Source organism: Myotis nattereri, assembly GCF_964212035.1.
Source record: "Myotis nattereri genome assembly, chromosome: 18".
NCBI classification, from domain to species: domain Eukaryota; kingdom Metazoa; phylum Chordata; class Mammalia; order Chiroptera; family Vespertilionidae; genus Myotis; species Myotis nattereri.
The window spans coordinates 13,712,693-13,734,841 of NC_138093.1; the positions used below are offsets into that span (position 1 = coordinate 13,712,693).

At 41.2% G+C, this 22,149-nt stretch overlaps 1 protein-coding gene across 5 annotated transcripts; it reads left to right on the forward strand.

Annotated features, from left to right (window-relative positions):
• The first annotated feature begins 247 nt into the window (after positions 1 to 247).
• Positions 248 to 18,924, forward strand: ANP32E (acidic nuclear phosphoprotein 32 family member E). 5 transcript variants are annotated; one of them, XM_081112463.1, is made up of 7 exons: positions 248 to 652; positions 3,303 to 3,452; positions 5,135 to 5,257; positions 7,503 to 7,668; positions 10,241 to 10,404; positions 13,438 to 13,510; positions 16,647 to 18,924. In XM_081112463.1, the coding sequence occupies exons 1-7, from the start codon at positions 599 to 601 to the stop codon at positions 16,712 to 16,714; spliced, it is 798 nt and encodes a 265-aa protein (XP_080968589.1). In that variant the 5' UTR covers positions 248 to 598; the 3' UTR covers positions 16,715 to 18,924. The 5 variants fall into 5 exon arrangements, with proteins under 5 accessions (XP_080968589.1, XP_080968590.1, XP_080968588.1 ...); XM_081112464.1 differs by having other exon boundaries at positions 268 to 652; positions 16,650 to 18,781; XM_081112462.1 differs by lacking the exon at positions 16,647 to 18,924 and adding an exon at positions 14,155 to 15,289 and having other exon boundaries at positions 268 to 652.
• Positions 18,925 to 22,149: the final 3,225 nt, after the last annotated feature.

Here is a 22,149-nt window from a genome sequence, read left to right on the forward strand (position 1 = left end):
GAATCGCCGGAGAGCCTAGAGAAAGCGCGCCAATCACACAAAGAAAAGTAGGGGGGCTAGTGGGATTCAAAATAATTTCCCAGGACGAACACCCTCCTGGACCTATCGGAGTTAACTGCGCGCTTGGTTGTAGCTAATAGACACGGCTTGGCTGGTTCGGGCCCGCCCCCGAGGCTGATAGACATTTGTGCTGTCCAATGGAAGAGTGCGATGTTGAAGCATTAACCAATGCACTCGGGAGGTGGGTGGAGTGTGGGCCAGGGGGTTGGCGGTGTCGTGTCATGGAGGCTCAGTCTCTCAGCAGCCATTGAAGGGGAAGGAACTGCGGGTGTGTGTATGTGTGTGCGCGCGTGTGTGCATGTGAGTGCGCGCGCGAGTGTGTGGACAAGGAGGTGCTGGCAGCCGAGTTAGAGTCCCAACTCCTTGGACTCCATTGGCCAGTCTCTTTCTCCCCCACACCTATCTGCTGGTGGTGGGCGTTTATATTTGCGTTTCTTTTCATTCATTTCCAAATCTTTTACAATTTGAGGGTTGGGGGCAGTGGGGAAGGCAGGACCGGGTAACGGAGGAGAGGAGGAGCAGAGAGCAGGAGGAGGACATGGAGATGAAGACGAGGATTAACCAGGAGTTGAGGAACCGAGCCCCGGAGGAGGTGAGATGACTCAGCCCCCTCCCCTTCCCCACCAGCCAGTGTTCGGAGGATCGGGTTTCGGGGGGGCCCGGGTGGGTGCGCGGGGAGGGGTCATGAATTAACCCCAACCCCAGGAAATATTCAATTTGAAGTTTAAATCATTAATATATCTTTTACTTAAAATGGCGAAGGGTGTAAGTTTCTAGGGGCGTTTTTGTGTGTGCCTGGGGGCTTAGTCCCCTTCTTCTTTACGGCGCCCTGGCCGCGTGGGGGCGGGAAGCAGGGTGTCGCGGGCCGCTCGGCTCCCCGAGTTGCTCCTCCGGGGACAGGCGGCGTGGGCGCGACCCCGAGTCCCACTCGCCCCTCCGCAGCCATCGTCGCCCGAGAAGTTAGTCCAACTTTTCCTCGGTGCTGCCCTCTTTTTGGGGGGAGGGGCGGCCCGGCCCGGAGGCCCCCGGGCGCCCGCCGACGTCGCGCCCGCGCAGGGCGACCGAGGTCGGCGACCCCCGCCGGCGGCGCCCACTCCCCGGGGAAGCGCGCGCCGACCGCGCGGGCGGAATGTGGGTCAGCGGCCGGCGCTCCGGCCGCGGGGAAGTTTGGGGGACTCGTCGCTGTAATCGGCGGTGGGCGGGGACCCGAGGAGCAGCCTCCTTCCCCGCGGCGTTCGGCTCGTCTCGTCGTGGCGGCCGCGACTCCGAATTTGATCCCCGGAGACGGTTTCACCAAACTCAACGCTTGGGTCGTAGGGGTTTTGTGCCTTAAAGATGGGTTCGGCGGAACGAAATGAGGCGCGCTCGCCGCTGTCGCCTTAAAGGGACGGGGTTGGGAGGGGCCACGCGAGGCGGGGTTGCGGTCAACTTTTGGGGGGTCGGGCGGGAGGCGTTTCCGCCTCCTTCCCGAGGGTGCCTCTCCGGCGTTACCGAGCCCATCCCGCCCCGGGCGGAGGCGGCACTGGGAGGCGACCCCGTTTTTCCGGGGGGAGTCCCCGCCCCGTGTGGGGTTTCCGTCGGCCGGAGAGGCAGGTCGCCAGAGTGGGGCCGGTGCCAGAGGGAACCTCGCGCTTCTGGTCCCGGAGGCGGGCGTCGAGAGCCGTAACTGCAAGAGCTGAGTTTGTGCCGGAGTCGGACCGAAGGGATGTCATCTCAGCGGTGGCCGCGGGGCTGTGCACCGGCGTGAAGACGGGCAGGGCTGTCCGGCGGCGGCGAGCACTTGTAAAAGTTTGTTTCCCGGAATTGGCAGGTGGCGGGAGGAGGAAGCGGCCGCTATTATCAGAGATAACTGGACGTTTTCCAGCACCGACTCTTTGGGGGCTGCAGGAAAAAAACAAACTTAAAAAGCTGCATCCCAGAAGCACACGTTAGGAATGCGCCTTTACGGCCAGGGATGGGCCAGTGGACTTCTACCCCCTCCATCCTTTTACCTACCCATCGCGGCCACCCCTCCCCCACGCTCCTACCTAGGGCCATGGAAGTAATTTCCTTTCCAGTTTTGGCGAGTGCCCGGATGTTGCTTTTTGCAGCCTCTCCTTCCTCCCCTATGGTGTAATAACGGTCGTGCGTTTGCATAGCTCTTCCCAATTTACAAAGCACCGTTCCCCTTTGCTACTCACTCGACTCCTCCAGACACGCTGGGGGGTGGACTGTGTTAGCGGCGTCCCGGGGCCATGCCGTTATTCGGGTGGAGGAACCGTGTTCGGACACCAAACCTAGCAGTCCTCTCCGCTCTGCGGCGCTACCACGTTTTGTCTGACCCCAGGCAGGTCATTCTCACCCTCTGGGGCTCGGCTTCCTCCTCTCTAAACAGATCATGATGCCTTCTTCTCTACTCAGCGAAGTCATTATGGCGAAGACACTTTCAAGGAGAGAAGGTGGCACCCCTTGTTGCTAATTTGAGCGCTCAGAACACTTGGAACGTTTGGGAACGGAGAGGCAGGGTCTTCTGCCTCCCCCTTAAGATTAAGTCCGGGCAGGCCCACAGCAGAAAGTTTTGTTCTACAGCTCTGGCCTAATAGAGGATCTAGCCACCACCTGCCCCCTCCCAGGCATGGGGAGCAAGTCACAAAAATGCTGCCAAGATGGCAGGGAGAAATAAACATTCTGTCAACGATGTATCATTCTGGGTGGTATTGTTTGGCCTTGATATTAGAACAAATAACATCCAAAAGCTGGGTTGTCTCAGGAGGAGTTTTCTAACATTTCTTCATGGAGGGTAACATGGTATTTTTGAGTTTTGGTGGCATTTATCAACCAAAGATAAGGGGGATTAAATTGAAAAAAAAAGTGAAAAAATAATTTCCTTGCTTCTCTCTACTGTTTTCAGGCAGCTCACTTGCATCCTTTCCCAGGAGCCTAGGTGTCCCCTCCCTGCATAAATATATGCCCTGATGTTGAGAGTTCTCGTCAGAGTTGGAAACAAGTTTCACATGGGAACTTTCTTCAAAGGTTTTTTTTTTTTAGTTCATCAGTGATTTGAAGCAGGCATTAAACTTCTTAGTCCAGGTTTAAATGTAAAGGGTTAACTTACAGTGATGACTGGTTGACTGTATTTCAGTATTTTTGGAGAATGAAAAAAGGGATTGGTGGTTTTAATATTCACTTTTCCAGAGTGTCTGGACCCCAGGTCTTTTGCTAAACAGACTGCAAACTGAAGAATCATTCTTGTTCTCTTACAGATGACACAGTTAGTCATTGATAATTGCCGTTGTGTCAATGGGGAAATTGAGGGCCTGAATGATACTTTTAAAAAACTAGAGTTTCTGAGTATGATTAATGTGGAACTAAGTTCACTGGCCCGGCTTCCCAACTTAAATAAACTTCGAAAGGTAAGTTGACATTAGGCATCAAAGCATTATGATTTGAATGCCAAGAGCTATTCTGTGTTTGTTTTTTTACCAAATGTAATAACTATTCTGCCTTACTTATTTTATTTTATTTTTACTATTCTGCCTTTTAACTAAAAGGTTCTAAGTTTCTAGAGGTAAGCAAAAGGGCTATGTAGAATTTTGGAATCAGCTGTAATAATTGCTTTTATAAATTTATTTTATATATATTGATTTCAGAAAAGAAGGGAGAAGAGGGAGAGAATGATAGAAACATCAATGATGAGAGAGAATCATTGATCGTCTGCCTCCTGCACACCCTACAATGGGGGTCAAGTCTGCAACCCAGGCATGTGCTCTGACGGGGAATTGAACCGTGACCTCCTGGTTCATAGGTTGACACTCAACCACTGAGCCATGCCAGCTGGGGCTTGCTTTTAGAAATTTATATTTAATAATGAGTTGCTTTATGGTATGAATTTCAACTTAACATTTTCAGCTTAAAGTTTTCCTCTGAAACATAAAATCCAACTGTTAAACAATTGGAACCAAACCTACATTAGGAGACATTATACCGACAGTCCCCGGCTTATAGTGGTTTGACTTACAACGTTTTGACTTAATGATGGTGTGAAAGCAATATGCATTAAGTAGAAACTGCACCACCAGTTTTGAATTTTGATCTGTTGCTGGGCTAGCAATATGGGGTATGTTACTCTCTCGTGATGCTGGGCAGTGGCAATGAGCCACAGCTCCCAGTCAGACACGAGATCATGAGGGTAAACAACTGATATCCTACAGTGTATATGTTAATTGTATTAGCTGATTTTGCCCAACTATAGGCTAATCAATGTAAGTATTCTGAGCATGTGATAGGCTAGGCATAAGCTATGATATTGCTAGGTTAGGTGTATTGGATGCATTTTTTAAAAATCCTGCCGAAACCGGTTTGGCTCAGTGGATAGAGCGTCGGCCTGCGGACTGAAGGGTCCCGGGTTCGATTCTGGTCAAGGGCATGTACCTTGGTTGCGGGCATATCCCCAGTGGGAGATGTGCAGGAGGCAGCTGATCGATGTTTCTCTCTCATCGATGTTTCTAACTCTCTATCTCTCTCCCTTCCTCTCTGTAAAAAATCAATAAAAAAAAAAAGATAAAAAAAAAATAAAAATCCTTATGTGAGGATATTTTCCCATTGATTTTTAGAGAGAATGGAGGGAGGGAGGGGAAAGAGAGAGGAGGGGAGAGAGAGAAACATCTATGTGACGGAGACACATCAATTGGTTGCCTGCCGCATGTGCCCTGACCTGGGTTGGGGATTGAGCTGCAACCAAGGTGTGTGCCCTTGACTGGGAATCGAACCTGTGACCCTTTGGGCTGTAGGCTGATGCTCTAACCACTGAACAACCCGACTGGGGCATTAAATGCATTTTTGACTTGCAATATTTTTGACTTACAATGGTGGGTTTATCTGGATATAACCCATCATAAATCAAGCATCCATCCATATAGGAGTTCTAACATACTCTTTGGTGGTTGTAGGTGGAATTTGGAAATTAATTACTTGTGACAGTCTTGAAGCCAGAGAGAATGACAAATGCTTTCTGTCAAATTGATATATTTTTAAAATCTTTGATCTGTCCTAAGTCTTCACCATTCTTTGTTTTCTCCCCATGTTGAATATATAGTTGGAACTTAGTAACAATAGAATTTCTGGAGGGTTGGAAGTCCTGGCAGAGAAATGTCCTAATCTTACCCACCTCAATCTGAGTGGAAACAAAATAAAAGATCTCAGTGCACTAGAAGCTCTGGTAAGTGGAAAGGTTTGTCTCTGGGCTTGCTTTTTTGGTTGAATTTTCTGAGATTTGCATATATAGGGTATCCAAAAAAAAAAGTATACACACACTTTGAATAATTATAAAGGCAGTGTTTATTAAAACACATTTCATTTTCAAAATTGAGCTATCAGCTGTTAAAGTGTATATACATCTTTTTGGGGATACCATATATATGACACATATGCATATTATATATATAAAATATATATATTAGCAGGAACAGAAAAATATTGCTCATTTATTTAGTAGACAAATATTTTTCTTTTATTCATCAGTAGAATACAAAAATATAAATAAGGCCGGTTTGGCTTGGTGGATAGAGTGCCAGCCTGCAGACTGAAGTGTCACGGATTCGATTCCAGTCAAGAGCACATGCCTGGGTTGTGGGCTTGATCCCCAGTAGGGGGTGTGCAGGAGGCAGCCAATCAATGATTCTCATCATTGATGTTCCTATCTCTCTCTCCCTCTCTCTTCCTCTCTGAAATCAATAAAAATATATATAAAAAAAGAATATAAATAAGAAGGTTAAAAGGCATACAATGAATACCATGCTGGAAGGAAAAAAGTAAAAGAAGATAGGAAGGTACAATAAAGTTTAATCAGTCACTCTCAAATGAGACACCAATATTAGAAAACTATTGAAAACATTGAAAAATTTCAGATGGTTTTTAATTACTAAAAAATAGATATATTCATAGTACTTTGAATAACAATTTTCATTGATATTACCTATCAGAATAAAAGTGAAAATTCATATATATCAGAAAATTTTATCTGCTTATTGTGAAAAATACTGATAAATATTTATACAAATATTTAAATATCAGGAGAGGTTATCCTATTGATTTCTATTTCATTCTTGTGAAACTTCTGAATTTCTTATATATTATTATCTAGATCAGCGATTTTCAACCTTTTTCATCTCATGGCACACATAAAATAATTACTAAAGTTCTGCTACACACCAAAAAATATATGTTTTGCTGATCTGACCAAAAAAAAAGATAGCATTTTGAATGATTTACAGAAAAAAAATAATTACCTACCCTTTTTGCTCCAAAGTGACTTTTTAAAAAATCAAGTGCCTATACAGAATTTCTGGTATCAAGAATTAACCAATCAGATACAACCTTATGTGATGTGACCAACAAGATGCAACTCTATTATATGACATACGTATTTATGGTTCAAGACAGGGCATTCACACCAGATGGCTAGTGTTGTGTTGTTATTTATTTATTTTAAACCTCACCTGAGGATATTTTTCCATTGATTTTTAGAGAGAGTTGAAGAGAGAGAGAAAGACAGAGAGAAACATCAATGTGAGAGAAACACATCAATTGGTTGCCTCCTGAACAAGCCCTGACCAGGGCCCAGGCTGGGGAGGAGCCTGCAACCAAGGTATGTGCCCTTGACCAGAATCAAACCCGGGACCCTTTGGTCCACAGGCTGACACTCTTTCCACTGAGCAAAACTGGCTAGGGCGTGTTGTCATTTTTTATTTGACAATCTAAGGGGAAAAGAGTTGAGTGCCCCTGACTAGTCAGGTATTGCATGTTTTAAAAATTCTTGCAGCACACTGGTTGAAAATCACTGGTCGATGGTTAAGGCTTTCTTTTCCTTTTAAGTAAAACATTAAGATAACTTTTTAAACCCATGAGAAATTTATTTTATCAACTTTAAGAGTTGAATATCTGGTCTGAAAATTTCTAGTATTTTCTTAAATTCTATTCCTTTTCCTTTCTTCTTGCCTTTTTTTTTTGTTATTTCATTATTTGCTCATTTGTTTCCTAGTATGATGAAAGGAAAAGAAGATAAAGTAAAAATTGTTGCTCTGATTTTTAAAAAGTTTGTGAAGAGGTTGAAATTGTTGGAAGTAAGTTTGTGGATTTAAACAAAACATGTTATTATTGTTGCCTATTTGTGCGTGGATCCGCTCAACAAATATATTGAGTGCCTTTTATAAGTAAGGCACTAAGCCAGGTGCTGGAGACACAGCAGTTGAACACAACCAAGTTTCTACTTCTGTGGAGTTAGCATGCCAGCGCTTCGTTAAGAGAATTGGCTGTGTTTGATATAATAACCCTTCATTATAAAATTCTAAAGATTCAAAACTCATCCTCTGATTTCAAGTACATGTTTTCTGGTTCATGAATTAAAAGAAAATAACAAGATATTTTACATCTTGATTGTAAGTTTTAACTTCTTATTTTTCCAGCAAAATCTTAAAAATTTAAAAAGTCTTGACTTGTTTAACTGTGAGATCACAACCCTAGAAGATTATAGAGAGAGTATTTTTGAACTGCTGCAGCAAATCACCTACTTAGATGGATTTGATCAGGAGGATAACGAAGCACCAGACTCGGGAGCTGAGGATGATGAGGGTAATCATTCATAATACTCATAAATATGCCACAATTATAGCCTGTACTCTAACCATGCAAATTAGATTGGGCATGGATATTTAGGTCTAGGAAAAAAAAAGATGTTAATAAGACAAGAAACATTTAGAAACCTATAGCTCTAGTCCTATATTCTTTGAGATTTCTGATAGCTTTGGGGGCATTTAATGATTATTATATCAGGCTCCATGAAATTTTATATATCTGTATAAGCCACCCAGTAAAAGTGGCAACTTTTATTTATTTATTTATTTATTTGTTAATGTTAAGGTTTTTTTGCAACTTTTAAAATAGTACTTAAAAAAAATTCCATTCAAGGCTAAGCACCTGTCCGACCGGTAGCAATGATGCGCAATGACCACCAGGGGGCAGATGCTCAACGCAGGAGCTACTGAGCTGTGGTGACTTGGCAGTGGCGTTTCTCAGGTGACCCACCCTGGAACCAGAGAGGAGGGAGCTCAATTCTGGGGTGTGTCACCTGAGAACTGCCCTCTCACACTCTGGGACCTCTCAGGGGATGTCAGAGAGCCAGTTTCTGCCCAATCCCTGCAGGCCAGGCTGAGGGACCCCACCCTGCTGGACACTTAATCAATTTCCTTTCAATGTGCACAAATCTAATTATCTATAATGGCCACTAAGTAGAAACAACCCATGTTCATCAATTGATAAATAGAAAAACAAAATACAAAAAAAATTATATATATCCTATCTAATAATAGACAAACATGGTAATTAACCGTACCTCCAACACGCTCCCCATTGGCTAATCAGGGCAATATGCAAATTAACTGCCAACCAAGATGGCGGCTGGCAGCCAGGCAGCTGAAACGAATAGGAGGCTTGCTTGCTCCAGCAATGGAGGAAGCCAAGGTTCCCCGCCTGCCGCTGCCGGCCTCTGAGCTGCACTCTAAGAAACAATGTTGCAATTATAGAAGCTAAACAAACCCCAGAAACCTGCTTTCAGCCAGCCGGGCCTCAAGCTGGAGTTGCAACAGTGTTTCAGTTATGGAAGCCAAACAAACCCAGATACCTGCTTTCAGCAACCGAGGTCTCAGAGCTGGAGCTGAACCTCAGAGCTAAAGCTGGCTCTCAGTTCCAGTGACAGCCATAGAAGGTAAATAAATCCCAGAATAAAAAAGAAAAAAGAAAAAAAGGAGAGGTTGGGAGCTTCAGTCGCCCGCCAGCTTGAAAATGGCCCTCAGCCCCTCACCCAGACTGGCCAGGCACCCCAGTGGGGACCCCCACCCTGAAGGGGGTGTGACCAGCTGCAAACAGCCATCATCCCCTCATCCAGGCTGGCCAGGCACCCAAGCGGGACCCCCACCCTGATCCGGGACACCCTTCAGGGCAAACCAGCTGGCCCCCACCCATGCACCAGGCCTCTATCCTATATAGTAAAAGGGTAATATGCAAACTGACCCTAACAGCAGAAGGACTGGGAATGACTGGTCACTATGATACACACTGACCACCAGGGGGCAGACGCTCAATGCAGGAGCTGCCCTCTGGTGGTCAGGATGCTCTCACATGGGAGGAGCTCTGCTCAGCCACAGCCAGGCTGATGGCTGCCAGTACAGCGGTGGTGGTGGGAGCCTCTCCTGCCTCCTCAGCAGCGCTAAGGATGTCTGACTGCAGTTTAGGCCTGCTCCCTGCTGGCAAGTGGACATCCCCCGAGGGCTGCCGGGCTGCCAGAAGGATGTCTGATTGCCATCTTAGGCCCAATCCCCCAGGGAGCAGGCCTAAGCCAGCAGGTGGTCATCCCCTGAGGGGTCCCAGACTGAGAGAGGGCACAGGCCGGGCTGAGGGACCTCCCCTCCCCACCAAGTGCACAAATTTTTGTGCACCGGGCCTCTAGTATACATGTATATGTATGTATGAATAATATTCAGCCATAAAAATGAATGAAGTACTGATACCAGAGTGAACCCTGAAAACCTTCTACTAAGTTAAAGAAGCTGGATACAAAGGACTACATATTGTATAACTATTTATATTGAAATGTCCAGAGTAGGCAAATTCACAGAGCTACAAAGTAGATTATTGGTTGCCAGGGCTAGGGGAGGGGAGAATGGTGAGTGCCAATGGATTTGGGGTTACTTTGGGGTTGATGGAAATGTTCTAGAATTAGATAGTGAATATATATTTTTGGGAAAATGGGTGACTAACAGATAAGATGGACAAAAAGCTGTTATTAGTAATGGTACACTTTGTTACTATTATTTGAAAAGAATTGGTGGATAAACAATGTTATAAAGTGATGGAATGATGGACAAGCAGGTTTTGAAGTGTCCACAAAGTAAAATAAACTTTAGTACATGTAATATTGTGATAAAAAGCTATATGTTGGAAATTTTCAATATTTAGAAACCCTATTTTTCAAGTAGTAAATATGGGTGTTATAAAGAGGACATTTTAAGAAATAAAATCACCCTGAGATACCTCCTATCCATTTGCTTAAAAGTTTGAAGTGATTGGGGCAAGGGTTAAAAGAATCAATATATTATCAAGAAACATTTGCCCAGCCATTTGCCTATCTCTGAAAATATTTTTAAAGATGGAGATGAAGATGATGAAGAGGAAGATGAAGCAGGTCCACCTGAAGGGTATGAGGAAGAAGAGGAGGAAGAAGAGGATGAGGAGGAAGATGAAGCAGGCTCAGAATTGGGAGAGGGAGAAGAGGAAGTGGGCCTCTCATACTTAATGAGAGAAGAAATTCAGGTGAACAGACCCTTCTTACCTGCACTGAAAATTAGTTTTTTAGGCATAGAGCTACATACTATAAAAAGTAAGGTGTGTAGAAGTCTGAGTTATTTCTAACTTGTGGGGGTGCATGTGTCTGCTTGCCTGTCATTTTTCTCCCCCACTCCCCTCAATTCATATTATGTCCAGATAATCATAAACATCTGTTGATTTTACCTCCTAGATACCTTTCAAATCCATTCTGCACTCAGCAGCATGGTGTGATGGAAACATTTTACAACTGTTTCTGAGTCTCAGTTTCTGCTTTTATAAAACTTAGCGATTATACCAATCTCGTAGGATTGTTTTAAGGGTTTAACAAAATAATACCTATGAAGTATCTAGCTAGCACATTGTAGGCACTCACGAAAACTTTTCTTTACCCTAATTATTAATTGCTTATGCTTTTTTTTTAAACCTCTACCCAAGGACATGCTTGGGGAGAGGAAAGACGAGGGGGTGAGAGAGAGACATTGATGGGCCGCTCTCCATTCCCTCCTGACCAAGGACCAAACCCCCAACTCAGGTATTCCACCCAACAGAATCAGACTGGCAACCTTTTGGTGCATGGGATGATGCCCAACCAACCAAGTCACTGGAGCCGGTTTCTTGCTGTGCTTTTGTTGTAGCTTTCTAAATGCTCTCTCTGAATACAGCATCACCACTACGGTGTAGCCTTTGCAGTGCTTGCCTGTGTATTCTGAATGCAAATACTAGCCTGCTTGAAACCCTTTAATATTTCCCTGTTGTCACCAAGACACACAGGGCCCTTCATTATCTAGCACCTGCTTCCTTCTCTGGCTTTATCTCCCTCAATACCAAAATAAATTGTCACACGAAGCTATTTCTTGCCTTTCTGTCTGTATATATAATGTGAGTATTCTATTAATGACTTTGTACCCATGTCTTCTGATGAATTTTCTTTTTTTGAGATAAACATAAATAGAGTAAAGCATGTAAAGTACACTGATTTTATGTACAAGCCCATGACATTTTTTTTAATTCTCACCTAAGGATATGTTTTTTCAATACTGATTTTTATAGAAAGTGGAAGGGGGAGAGAGAGAGAGAGACAGAAGCATAGATGTGAGAGAGAAACATCTACTGATTGCCTCTCTTACATGCCCCGGATCCCTGCAACCTAGGTATGTGCCCTGACTGGGAATTGAACCAACGGCCTTTCGTATATGGGACAATGCTCCAGTCCACCGAGCCACACCAGCCAGGGCAAATCCACAGGATTTTACAAATGTTTATACTTGTGTAACCACCACACAAATCATGTCTCGTGAACTGTTATCTTTAAAAACTCTATTCTGGCCCAGCCTGTTTGACTCAGTGGTTGAGCATCAAAAGATTGTGATTCAATTCCCCTTCAGGGCACATGCCCGGATTGCGGGCTCCATCCTTACACTGGGTGTGCAGGAGGTAGCCAATCGATGATGGTTCTCTCTCATCGATGTTTCTACCTCTCTATCCCTCTCCTTTCCTCTCTCTCTAAAAAAATCAATGGAAGTATTTTTTGTAAAAGGCTCTACTTTATAAAAAAACACCACACAAACTCTCAGCTCTGGAGTTGCCTCATTGAAGCTTTTTATAATTTTTAATAGACAGTCACTCCTTTCTCTGTTACCTTTGAACCTTGATTAGGCTTCTATTATTACCTGTAGTCACTTTTGTAAAAACTTGTTTATTTGGCAACTTTCTGCTAGATGGCGAGATCTTTAAGGGGAGGGAGTTTCTCCTATTGTTAATTTATTGAGTTTCATTTTCATAATTTATAATTTAAAACAAGTTTTTATTATTAAAAATAATATCTTAGACTAGAAATTGTTAGTATTCTCATTTGTCTTCCTAATGACTTACATTGGTTAGATAGATGATATCACTGATTAATGGTAATTTTTCTCTGATACTCTTTTAAATATAAAACTAGTATGAGGAGAAATAGGACTCAAACTTGTTTGGGCCCTTAGTGAGTTAGGAGCTATAGCATCATGAAGAATAGAACTTTTAAGTATCTTATGTATTTATAGAGAAAGGCAACCTGTTTAATTTGAATCAGTATACAACTTGAGTATTTTTCCCCTAAGTTTTAATTTATTTAGTAAAATAATGAACTCATGTCATTTTGTATTTGGCTTTTTATTTTCTCTGTCAATCATTCTTTTTAAGTCTAGATAGTATTAAGTAATTTAAAAATGATCTTTAGTTAACTGCAAATGTTTATGTGTATCATTCCATTGAACAGTGGGAAATATTAACTAAAACTGAATGGTCACGTATAGAACAAACATCTGTAAGATAACATGAAGTCAATGGTAGTACCCAGGTAGCAGGGACTAGAAGTGTTCAATTATGAGATAATTTGGGTGTTTAAAATGAGGTCTTGATTTTAGAAACTAAGAGCCAGTGGAAGGCAGTGTCAGAGACTACTGAGATTTAAAGAGAAAGTAGAAGGAAATAGAAACGGTATTTGATTAGGTATTATTTGTTTGAGTCTTTTTTTAAAAAAATTCTCACCTTAGGATATCTTTTTTACTGATTTTAGAGAAAGAGGAAGGGAGAAATATAGAAAGAAACATCAATGTGAGATAGAAACATCTGTCAGTTGCCTCCCATATGTGCCTCAAATGGGGATTGAACCCAAAACCTAGGATGTGACCTGACTGGGAATCAAACTGAAACCTTTTGGTATACAGGATGATGTCCCAACTAACTGAGCCACCTGGCCAGGGCAGTTTGACTCTTATTTCTATTTCAGCTGCTCTTCAAAAGTAAGGAATTAATATGTATAAAGAAGGACTTTATGTAGGACTTATAATAGGCATTGTAATCATATTTTCTTTAAAACAAGTTCCAGAGAAGTAATTAGCTTTTTAAACTTGGGCATTTCTAAATTATCGAGAGATAAATGTGATTAGTATCTTGTGTTTTTAAAATTATAAGTATCAAACTGGAAAATATGTGTCATGGCTCATTTATTCTTAAACTGAATATTTGAATTTCAAGGATGAAGAAGATGATGATGACTATATTGAAGGGGAAGAAGAAGATGATGATGAAGAAGAAGAAGAAGAAGAGGGTGAGTTATATTAGCCATAAAAATATTCTAAAATTAGAGGGGGAGGGTCAATATGGCAGCATAGGTAAACACAGTATTTGCCTCCTCCCACAACCACATCAAAATTACAACTAAACCACAGAACAGCCATCATTCAGAACCACCTGAAATCTTGGAAGAACAGAAGCCCTACAACTAGAGAATTAAAGAAGCCACATTGAAACTGGTATGAGGGGCAGAGGTGTGGAACGGGCTGGTCCAACACCCATGTGTGATGGTTAAAAATCAGAAGGTATATCTTGGCTGCAGAGTTCGCCCTGTGAGGAGCAAGGCTATCCCAACCCCACATCAGACTCTTCAACTCAGGGTTCCAGTGCCAAGAAGAGAAGTCCCTGTAACTTCAGGTTCTAAAAACCAGTGGGGATTGTGGCTGAGTGGTGCAGAGGCTGCTGGAGTCCCAGGCAGTTCCTCTTAAAGGGCCCGCACACAGACTTACTCAGACTCACTCCCTCTGAGCTCCAGCACTGGGGCAGCAACTTGAAAGGATCCAGTAAGGGGTGTGCAGGAGGCAGCTGATCAGTGATTCTCTCTCATCATTGATATTTCTCTCTCTCTCTCCCTCTCCCTTCCTCTCTGAAATCAATAAATGTATATATTTTAAAAAGAACTAAATGAAATGGAAGCAAGAAAACTACCAGATACAGAGTTCAAAACAATGGTTTTAAGGATGCTCAAGGGACTTAATGAGAACTTCAAGGACATACAAAAGGAACAGTCAGAAATGAAGGATACACTAAGTGAAATGAAGAATAATTTATAAGGAATCAACAGTAGAGGATGCCAAGAATCAAATCAGCGATTTGGAATATGAGCAAGCAAAAAACACCCAATCAGAAGAGCAAAAAGAAAAAAAAATCCAAAAATATAAAGATAGTGTAAGGGGCCTCTGGGACAACTTCAAGCGTACCAACATTCGTATCATAGGGGTGCCAGAAGGAGAAGAGAGGGAGCAAGAAATTGAAAACCTGTTTGAAAAAATGAAGAAAACTTCCCCTACCTGGTGAAAGAAATAGACTTACAAGTTCAGGAAGTGCAGAGAGTCCCAAACAGGATGAACCCAAAGAGGCACACACCAAGACACTTCATAATTAAAATACCAGAGGTTAAAGACAAAGAGAATCTTAAAAACAGAAAAAGAAAAGCAGTTAGTTACCTACAAGGAGCGTCCAAACAACTGTCAGCCAATTTCTCAACAGAAACTTTGCAGGCCAGAAGTTAGTGGCAAGAAATATTCAAAGTGATAAAGAACAAGGACCTACAACCAAGACTACCTAGCAAAGCTATCATTTAGAATTGAAGGTCAGATAAAGAACTTCACAGACAAGAAAAAGGTATAGGAGTTCATCATGACCAAACCAGTATTACATGATATATTGACAGGTCTTCTTTAAAAAGAGGAAGAAGATAAAAAATGTGAACAATAAAATGGCAACAAATACATATCTATCAAAAATTGAATCTAAAAAATGAAAATAAATGAACAAGGAATCTAATGAATAAAACAGACCCAGAGGGATGGAAGCATAGAACAGACAGATGGATGTCAGAAGGAAGAGGGGAGGGGATGGTGGGAAGAGGTTAACGAAAGAACTTATATGCATATATGCATTACCCATGGACACAAACAATAGGGTGGTAAAGGCCTGGGGTGGGGCAGGATCCAGGTGGAGGAGGGCAGTGTGTGTGTGTTGGGGCAGGGGGAGGTAGGGGGAGACATCTATAATACTCAATGATAAAGAGTAAAAAAAAGAAGAAAAAGATATCCTAAAATTAAAGTTACAGCTATTCATGGACTTTAAAGATTGACTCTACAGTTCAAAATTACTACTGATCTCTTTGATTTTGGCAACATATCATAGAATTCCCTTGAAAGGTATAAAACCTCTTTTTTCTCAGGGTATTCATTAATTCCAATCAAAAAACAGCTTATAACATTTATTTTAAAAGTAGGAATAAAGAGCCCTAGCTGGTTTGGCTCAGCAGATAGAGCGTCGGCCTGCGGACTCAAGGGTCCCGGGTTCGATTCCGGTCAAGGGCATGTACCTGGGTTCGGGCACATCCCCAGTAGGGGGTGTGCAAGAGGCAGCTGAATCGATGTTTCTCTCTCATCGATGTTTCTAACTCGCTATCCCTCTCCCTTCCTTTCTGTAAAAAAAAAAATCAATAAAATATATTAAAAAAAAAGTAGGAATAAAGAGATAATGGATTTCTTTTTAAAAAATATATTTTTGTTGATTTCAGAGAGGACGGGGGAAAGGGAGAAATAGAAACATTCATGATGAGAAAAAAATCATTGGTCGGCTGCCTCCTGCACCCTGCCCACTGGGGTTTGAGCCCAAAACCTGGGCATGTGCCCTGACTGGGAATCAAACCATGACCTCCTGGTTCATAGGTTGACGCTCAACCACTGAGTCACACTGGCCAGGCAAGATAATGGATCTCTGAGTTCAGTTTATTAATTTTTTCAGGATCTTATATTTTGGAGAGGATGAAGGCTTCTCTAGAAAGGAAGAACAGTTGAACTCGATAATACCCTTTTTAAATTTGTTCTCTGGTACTCTACCTAGGCCTTTCAAAATAAATTTTAAAATTCACTAATAAGTCCATTATATCAAGTCCTTAATTTCTTTTTTTTTTCCCAAATATATTTTATTGATTTTTTACAGAGAGGAAGGGAGAGGGAGAGTTAGAAACATCCATGAGAGAGAAACATCGATCAGCTGCCTCCTGCTCACCCCCTACTGGGGATGTGCCCGCAACCAAGGTTCATGCCCTTGACCAGGATCGAACCTGGGACCCTTCAGTCCACAGGCCCATGCTCTAGCCACTGAGCCAAACTGGTCAGGGCAAGCCCTTAATTTCTTGACCTGTACTTCACGATTTGGCCACAAGGGTGCATAGCAAGCTTCCATTATTTATGGATTTCTAAGTCTATTAAGTTCTTTCAACTGAAGTTGAAAAATTCACAGAGGACACTTAACCTATCATTTTTTACGCCATTAACTTTTCACTAAGATAGATCCAAACTTTGTAATTTAACAAATATTTATTTGCTAAAATTAAATATTTTATACTTTTCCTTTCACTCTTCTTTCAGAAGAAGGTCTTCGAGGGGAAAAGCGGAAACGAGATGCTGAAGATGATGGAGAGGAAGAAGATGACTAGATCATTCTAAAACCAGTTTCCCTAAATTCCTGGGTGTGCAATAGAGTGGTCACATCTTGTTTCTTTATGTATAATAGTTATCCCTACATAAGATAATGTGTAACTTTTTATAGGAAAAGTGTGGTTTTACTATTTTTGCCTTATCATTCCAAATAAGATTTACTAGTCTGTTAATGATCATATGTAGAGAAAAATTTTCATTGACCTCCTTGTGAAATTCCCTAGCAGTTTATTTAGAATCTTAATTTTTCTAATACAAGTTTACTTCTTAGTCATTTTAGCCCATAATTAAAACATGATGGCTTTTGCACAGGCATAGTATGGTGCATTTCATTCATAAGGTTTTAAAGTTATTTATCAATTAACAGAAATCACAGTCAGCTGGAGTATGAAATAAAAATAGTCTTTTGAATGATAAGTTGGTTATTTTTTTAGAGGTGACCCAGAGATCTTCATTTTGAAGGCAATGCCTTTTTTGGCTAAGGGATTTTGGGTGCTCTTTTGTCACATGAGTAACTTGGAAAGTAGGAGCAGAATAGTAAAGGTTCTATTCAACAACATAGTTCCTGGCTTTTGGGGAGGCTTCTGAAACCTTTAAGCCAGGTGGCTAATAAGATTTTATTTTTGAAGGAAAAATTGCTTATAGTAAGTTCAGAGACATGCAGAGGAGCCCTCTGTTCTCAAGCTGAATGAAGATCATGACATGCTAAGGGTTGGTTTTTGTTTTATTTTTAAGTGTGCATTTTTCATTTTCTTTCAACAATTCCTTTACGACCACCTTCCTTTCTTGTTTCACTCTCCTCCCTCTCCTCAAAAAAAAAAAGGGGGGGGGAACTTATGAATACCCAGGAAAACCTATATTCTTATACCTCAATTACCTTTTCAGACCTGTCTCAGTTTTCAAAAAGCTAAGTGAAACAAACTGAGTATTTTCTGAGATACGAATATTATTATCTATGCAGTTTTATGCAACAGACTCTGCTTACTGGAAATCCTTCTTGGTTGACAAGATAAACAGACTGTAGAAGGATGAAGAAGGAAAAGCAGATGGGCTTTTGGAAGCAGCAATAGTGTTCCTCAAAAGTCAGAATAATTTGCCTGTTGGTAATTAATGAGACATTCAAATCAAATTATAAGTTAGCTTCCCAAATGACTTAGCTACCACTCTGCAAGCATTTCTAATTTTTTCTGAGTAGAACCTTTAATTATTCTCTCTATAGTTTTAAAGCATTATCAGATTTAGCATTTGATTGGAATATATTAGACAATGGAAAAATATTTGAAACTAAATCCATATTAAAATTAAGATTTGTTTTCAAGTGGATGTCCATTAAAAATAGAAAAATATTTGGGAAAAGTGCGAATGTGTTTTCTTATATGGCTACTGATTATAATATGAGTAGATAAGTTCATCTCCCTTTTTGTTATGGAGGCTCCATGTTCAAGGCAATTGCTTTTTTAATCTTGGCTCTCTAAATTTTTCCCCCTTTGGTTTTGAATATTTGTAAGTTTTTTTGTTAGTGTCAGCAAATTAACTGAAGTTACACTTTCATACTGGGACACATTTAAATTACTGAGTATAGTACTGCTTTAGTTTAAACTAAAAAAGTGGCACAAAATGACTGAACTAAAACTCTTGAGATAAGTTTAGTGGGGGGATTCGAATATCCAAATAGCTAACATTTTATTCCTTTTTAACAACTGAAATCCCTTGTTTTAGTCCCTAAGAATTCTCATCACATTGTTTGCCAGATTATAAAATACTTATTTTTAAAATTAAATTTATATACTGGCTTTCTTATCAATCATTTTATTGTGCAATCAATATTACTGTTCTTTGGTTTGTAAACAACACTTATGAGCCTCCACATAACTTTTAAGACTCATTCAGCTTTGTGGGTGATATTTTCATGCAAATAAGGGTGGGTTTTATATTTTGTAGACGTTTTCAGTCCTGTTTTAATGCTTCTTTGTATGGCAGCGTGTGTATAGTGTGTTAAACTCCTCAAAACTCAAAAATCTTTGAAGTTAATACTTTTGTGCAACTGTTTTGAATAAAGCCATGACAGTGTTAAAACAAACAAACAAAAATGCAGTTCTTCTGAGTATTCCTTTATTGTTTCTGACTGTTCCCTGTTTTTTCTGAGACTGCTGTAATTTAAAGTTTTTGAAACTGAATTGCTTCAAATAAATTGAAGATTTGTTGTTAATGATTAGTTTCAGCGTATGATATTCACTTTTGAACACCGCCATTGGGAGCATTGAAGATCTTTTTAAAAAACTGAGCAACAGCTTGGAAGTTAAATCATTTAAACACTTGGGTGTGATATGAGGCATTACAATTTAATAATTAACTCATGATCTGCCTTCTTAATTTTTTTTTTCCAAGAAGCAGAAAAAAATTCTGAATTTTCTTAATTTTTCTTTTGGAGTTGCAAATTGATCCAGTACTTTTTGTATTTTGATTTGAAGTAATAACTTTATTACCTACAGTTGAAGTAATTATTACTTGTAGTTAACTAAAGTTGTTATAAACCTGTTGTACATCAGTAGTTTTGTAAAATGGGTCCAAACTCTTCATTTATACTGTATGTTTATCTTTAGGACCCCTCGATAATCTAAATACAAACACATAATACTTGCATGTTTACCTTGAGCAAATCAAACCTGAACCAAACAATTTTCTTTTCCTGCTCTCTTGGTTTTCTTGTGATAAGTAGTTTTTAAAATGTTTCATTTTAGGCAACTCTGGAATGTATCTTATCAAATCAAGGTACAAGTATAATATTAGGTAATGTTTTCATAATTGTCTTAAAGTTTAATATTGAAAAGGTATATTAATTATGCAACTGTTTCCTGAAGAGTTGGAAAATATTGAAGCTTATTTTAACTACAGGAATTGTTTATTGAAATTAGTAGGGCATTTTTGTGTGTGTTACATCTCTAAAACATTAAAAGCCTTTCCCCTCTTGGTTAAAGGAAATAGCAGAACTACTAAAAGTTTTCGGTGGGGGTATTAGATAATGAAGCAGTGCTGAGAGATTGTAATTCAAAACAAAACACTTTTATTGCTTATTCCTTGTTCTATATTTTAAAGAGAGGCTTTTCAAGGACATTTATTTTCCCAACTGCTGAAAATGTCTCAGTTCTTCCTAGGACTGGGTGCAATCATATTCTGCAGCTGTTGCTTAATAGCATTCTGCTGCATTCCTTATTCATGTATTAATCAGCCAAAGATTTGAGAGCCTGGCTTGGGTATTTGCCCCCAGGTAGCTACTTGTGTTACTAGTCTATTGGACAACCCTAACTTGAAGGAGAACAGGTTATACCACAAAATGGAAATTACAAAATGAGTTACTCTCCAAGAGAATCTTTAAAAATGATTATGTACTAGTAAAATATTTTTATTTCATACAAATCTAACCACTTTTTTTGGGTGATAAGACCCTGAAGCAGGTTTTACCCTATAATCAATTCTGATTAAGAGGAAGTGAAGCAAGTTTGACGTTTTAAATTTTGTGAATGTTTACTCATTTACATTTTTGTTAAGGCATCATTTGGACCTGGTCACTTATGCAATGGACACATCCATATTACTGGTCAATACTGGACACGAGCCACTAAATACTAGTAGGCACACAACACTGGTGAAAACAACCTATTTTAGCTCTTCAAGAAGTTACTTTCAGCCCTAGCCGGTTTGGCTCAGTGGATAGAGCATCAGCCTGAGGACTGAAGGGTCCCAAGTTCGATTCAGGTCAAGGGCACATGCTCAGATTGCCGGTTCCATCCCCAGTAGGGGGCATGCAGGAGGCAGCAGATGAATGATTCTCTTTCATCAATGTTTCTATCTCTCCCTCTCTCTTCCTCTCTGAAATCAAAAAATATATTTAAAAAAGAGAAAGAACAACAAAAAAGAAGTTACTTTGACACTGTAAATGCTTCCCTACACCTCTGATTATCCTATTAAATACTCAGACTGCACCATCTTGTAGGAGGCCATGCATGATCTATGCCCTCCACTTTATTATTTTTGTTGTTGTTAATCCTCACCGGAGGATATTTTTCCATTGATTTTTAGGAAAAGTGGAAGAGAAAGGGAAAGACAGAAACATCAACGTGAGATGTGAGAGAAACACATCAACTGGTTGCCTCCTGCAGGAGCCCTGACCAGGGCCCAGGCTGGGGGGGAACCTGCAACCAAGGTACGTGCCCTTGGCGGGAGAACCGGGACTCTCTGGTCTGCAGGCCCAGCTCCATCCGCTGAGCCAAACAGGCTGGGGCTGTGGCCTGCACTTTAGCTGTGACTTTCCTCGAATAGTCCACAGTCCTAGAGTTAACTCATAAAGGCCCTCCTAGGTTTCTCCACTTGGAGGCATTTTCTCCTGGAGTCCTGTCCTTTCGGCACGGAGACGCCAACAGTCTCAGTGGAACTCAGTGTTATTTATACAGACGCGGTAGCTGTGGCTGACTGAGGAATGCTGGGATTGGCGGAAGCGGTAAGTGTAATGGAAGGAACTGCAGTGGCAGCAGCTAAACTTAACCAGTGGCAGCTGCACCTGAGGAAACTGGCGCCTGCCAGGGAGGCCGCAATTACCACCGCAGTGCAACCCCCGCAGGGAAACATCCACTGTTAGCCGTGCACACACTCCCCTCTGGTTTTCTGAGAACATTCTGAGTTAAGCATGAACTCCTACCTGCCATGTTGAGGATTTATATTTGTAGGAAATAAGGGAAATCTTTCTGAATAGGATTCCAGGTCAGGGGCTTATTTATTTTGTACCAAGCTATCTACGGTATAATGGGATATGTGGAGCTAAATTTCCTTTTTTTTTTTTTTAAATTTAAAAACTGTATTTTTATTGATTTTAGAGAGGAAGGGAGAGGGATAGAAAGAAACATCAATGATGAGAGAGAATCATGGATCAGCTGCCTCCTGCACGCCCCCTACAGGGAATCAAGCCCGCAACCCCCTGCATGTGCCCTTGGCGGGAATCGAACCCGGGACCCTTCAGTCTGCAGGTCGCGGCTCTACCCACTGAGCCAAACCGGCTGGGGCACTACAGATTCTTGACAGGAGGCTTGAATAAACAGATGGGGAGAGTTTATTTAAGTGCTCAAATGCTTTTAGATGCTTAAATTGGAATAATGTGCTCTTCTGGAATGCGTGTTGAGGTAAATTATGTGTCCTACTACTATGGGACACTTGCCTCTCTAAATTTTTGCCTTAATTTCCCCAAGCCCTCAACCCTTGAGATATGAAGCAGTCCCCCCCCCCCCCTTTTTAAGGGTACTATTTTTACAACAGGGTGCCCTACAGATTCTGGACTCTCAAGCAGTAGGAACTGGATTTGATCGCCTTGCGGGGAGAGCCACAGAACTTCAAATTGGAACAGTGGCACTTTAGCTATGGAGGAAAAGACAGAAAAAGCACC